At 49.9% G+C, this 4,092-nt stretch overlaps 1 protein-coding gene across 1 annotated transcript in view; it reads left to right on the top strand.

The window, feature by feature from the left end:
• LOC112071519 (STAM-binding protein-like A) overlaps window positions 1-2,659 on the top strand; it is a 39,767-nt gene extending 37,108 nt beyond the window's left edge. The window contains 1 exon segment of the mRNA XM_070439421.1: window positions 2,392-2,659. Within this exon segment, the coding sequence (XP_070295522.1) occupies window positions 2,392-2,525 (134 nt within the window). The 3' untranslated portion in view covers window positions 2,526-2,659.
• The last annotated feature ends 1,433 nt before the right edge of the window (window positions 2,660-4,092 follow it).

Below are 4,092 nucleotides of genomic sequence, written 5' to 3'. Positions count from 1 at the left end.
GTGCCCACCTACTATCTCCGGTTCAGTCCTTTAGTGCAAGCTACTTTCTCACGCTTTGTGCATGTAGTCCCACCTACCTCTTCCCCCAGTCCCTTTGGTAGTGCACTCCTCTTCCCCAGTCCCTTTGTAGTGGTACTACCTCATTCCCAGTCCTTTGTGTGCACTACCTCTTCCCAGTCTCCCTTTGTAGTGACTACCTCTTCCCCAGTACCTTGTTAGTGCAGCTGCTTTTCCCCATCGCCCTTGTAGTGCACTACCTTTTTCCCCATTCCTCCTTTGTAGTGCACTAACTTTCCCCAGTCCCCTTTTGTAGTGCACTACCCTTTCCCAGTCCCCTTTGTAGTGCACTACCTCTTCCCTCAGTCCCCTTTTTGTAGTGCACTACCCTCTTCCCCAGTCCCTTTGTAGTGACACTACCTCTTCCAGTCCTTTGTAGTGCCACTACTCTTCCCCAGTCCCCTTTGTAGTGCACTACCTTCTCCCCAGTCCTTTGTAGTGCCTACCTTTTCCCCAGGTCCCTTTGGTAGTTGCACTTACCTTTTTTCCCATTCCCGGTTTGTAGTGCACTCTTTTCCCACATGCCCTTTGTAGTGCACTACTCTTCCCCAGTCCCTTTTGTAAGTGCACTACCTCTCCCCAGTCCTTTGTTAGTGCACTACCCTTCCCCAGTCCCCCTTTGTATGTGCACTACCTCGTTCCCCAGTCCCTTTGTAGTGCACTACCTCTTCCCCAGTCCCTTTGTCAGTGCACTACCTCTTCCCGCAGTCCCTTGTAAAGATGCAACTACCTCTTCCCCAGTCCCTTTGTAGTGCACTACCTCTTTCCCCAGGCCCTTTGTAGTGGCACTACCTCTTCCCTCATCCCTGTTGTTGTGGCAACTACTCTTCCCTCAGTCCCCTTTGAGTGCCACTACTCTTCCCCAGTCCCTTTGTAGTGCAGCTACCTCTTCCAGTCCCCTTGTAGTGCCAATGCTCTTTTTCCCCATGCCCTTATGATAGTGCACTACCTTTTCCCCATCCCATTTGTAGTGCATACCTTTTCCCAGTCCCATTTGTAGTCAGCTACCTCTTCCAGTCCCCTGTTTGTAGTGCACTACCTCTTCCCCAGTCCCTTTGTAGTGCACTACCCTCTTCCCCCAGTCCCTTTGTAGTGCACTAATGGAACCTCTTCCCCAGTCCCTTTGTAGTGCACTACCTCTTCCCCAGTCCCTTGTAGTGCACCTACCTCTTCCCCAGCCCTGTAGGTGCACTACCTCTTTCCCAGTCCCCTTGTAAGTTGCACTACCTTTTCCCTTTCCCTTTGTAGTGCACTACCTTTTCCCCTGGCCCTTTGTAGTGCACTACCTCTTCCCCAGTCCCCCTTTGTAGTGCACACCTCTTCCCAGTCCCCTTTGTAGTGCACTACCTCTTCCCAGTCCCTTTGTAGTGCACTACCTCTTCCCCAGTCCCTTTGTAGTGCACTACCTCTTCCCCAGTCCCTTTGTAGTGCACTACCTCTTCCCCAAGTCCCTTTGTATTGCAGATTCTTTTTTCCCCAATGCACTTTGTAGTGCACTACCTTTTCCCATGCCCCTTTGTAGTGCACTACCTTTCCCCATGCCCTTTGTAGTGACTACCTTTTCCCAGTCCCTTTGTTAGTGCACTACATCTTGCCCCATCCTTGTTAGTGCACTACGTCTTCCCCATCACCTTTGGAGTAGCCTCCTCTTCCCCAGTCCCTTTGGTGTGCATCTACCTCTTCTCCAGTCCCTTTGGTAGTGCACTACCTCTCCCAGTCCCTTTGTAATGCACTACCTCTTCCCCAGTTCCCCTTTGTAGTTGCACTACTCTTCCCACAAGTCCCTTGTAGTGCAGCTAACCTTTTCCCCCATTCCATTTTGTGCACTAACCTCTTCCCAGTCCCTTTGTAGTGCACTACCTCTTCCCAGTCCCTTTGTGTGCTACTAACCGTCTTCCCCAGTCCTTTGTAGTCCACTACTCTTCCCGCAGTCCCTTTGTAGTGAGCTCTTTCCCCATTGCCCCTTTGTAGTGCACTACCTTTTTCCCATTCCCTTTGTAGTGGCACTACCTTTTCCCCATGCCCTTTGTAGTGCATCTACTTTTCCCCCATGCCCTTTGTAGTGCAACTACCTTTTCCCATGCCCTTGAGTGCATTTTTACCTTTTCCCCATGCCCCTTTGGTAAGTGGGCACTACCCTTTTCCCCATGCCCTTTGTAGTGCACTACCTTTTCCCATGCCCTTTTGTAGTGCATCCTTTTCCCCATCCTTTGTAGTGCACTACCTTTTTCCCCATCCCTTTGTAGTGCAACTACCATTTGAAGCTGCCTGAACAACTGATGGTTCTGTTCAGAAACGTTATCAACACGTCTTCCTCTTGTGTTTGACCTGCAGGGAGCAAGGACACATCACCGTCCACGATGACAAGAGTCACCATGTTGGACCCTGCTGGTGATCACTCTGGACTGGGGATCTACACACCAAACGCTGGGCTGGCTGGCTGGCTGGCTGCTGGTTTGACTGACTGAACTGTATTGTTTATTAGGATCCCCATTTATAGCTTTTTAAGAAGCAGCAGCTAACTCATATGGGTCCATAAAAATCACAACATGACAAGTAACAACACACTGATACAGCTGACTGATGAGCGGTCGACCTGCCCGGTCAGCTGACGTCTGGCTAATTTGGGTTGCAAAAGTCTGGTAATTTTCTTTTAAATAATTTTAAATGACAGGATCTTGGTTGGAGTTTTTTTTCCCCGTATTTCCTGCTTCTCGATTCCAGGAAAATATTCCAAGCAGGAATTTTTCTGGATTATTCCAGGAATTGGAGAAGTTACCTGTGTAAAGACAGAGACATGTTGTCCTACCCATTAGGACAGACCGTGGGAAATGAGACATTGTTGTTTTCTACCCATTAGGACAGACCCGTGGGAATGAGACATGTGTTTCCTTCCATCAGGACAGACGTGGGAATGAGACATGGTTTGTCCTACCCTTACGGCCAGGACCGTGGAATGAGACATGTTGTCCTACCCATGGACAGACGTGGGAATGAGACATGTTGTTCTACCCATAGGACCAGACCGTGGGAATGAGACTGTTGTCTACCATTAGGACAGACCGTGGGAATGAGACATGTTGTCCTACCATTAGGACCAGAACCGTGGGAATGAGACATGTTGTCCTACCCATTAGGACAGACGTGGAATGAGACATGTGTCCTCCATTAGGACAGCAGTGGAATGGACATGTTGTCTACCCATCAGGACAGACGTGGGAATGAGACATTGTCTATCCATCAGGACAGACCGTGGAATGAGACATGTTGTCACCATAGGACAACATGGGAATGAGACATTTGTCTACCCATCAGGACAGACAGTGGGAATGGTTCATTAAGGGAACCTCCTGCTCTCACTGTCCTCCGTTGAACTAAGCAGACGCTTGTCATAGGGGAAGGACAACTCTCCTGGTCCACCCACTTTTCTGTCTTTGTCTTATTTAGAGTTAATTCCAGAGGTGACTGACTCCATAAAGCTCTGCTTGCTGCCAATAGTCCCTTTATGTCGTCATATCCTTTTTGATGGTTTTCTGTTTTCTTTTGCTCAGAGCTTACCTGTCCACAGACGTTACCTGTTCTCAAGACTGAGCTACCTGTCTCGCAAGACTGCTACCTGTCTCGCAGACTGGCTTACCTGTCTGCGCAAGACTGGCTTACCTGTCTCGGCGACTGGCTGTAACTGTCCGCGACTGGCTTACCTGTCTCGCAGACTGGCTTTACTGTCCTCGCAGACTGGCTTACCTGTCTCGCAGAACTGGCTTACCTGTCCTCGCAGACTGGCTTACCTGTCTCGCAGACGGCTTACCTGTCTCGCAGACTGGCTTACTGTCTCGCAGACTGGCTTACCTGTCTCGCAGACTGGCTTACTTGTCTCTCGCAGACTGGCTTACCTGTCTCAGACTGGCTTACCTTGTCTCGCAGACTGGCTTTACCTGTCTACACAGACTGGCTTACCTGTCTCGCAGACTGGCTACCTGGTCTCACAGACTGGCTTACCTGTCTGCACAGACTGGTCTTACCTGTCACAGACTG

The sequence above is a fragment of the Salvelinus sp. IW2-2015 genome, unplaced genomic scaffold (assembly GCF_002910315.2).
Source record: "Salvelinus sp. IW2-2015 unplaced genomic scaffold, ASM291031v2 Un_scaffold1630, whole genome shotgun sequence".
NCBI classification, from domain to species: Eukaryota; Metazoa; Chordata; class Actinopteri; order Salmoniformes; family Salmonidae; genus Salvelinus; species Salvelinus sp. IW2-2015.
Note: the sequence above shows the minus strand (reverse complement) of the source record. Positions and strands in the feature narration are given on the sequence as shown.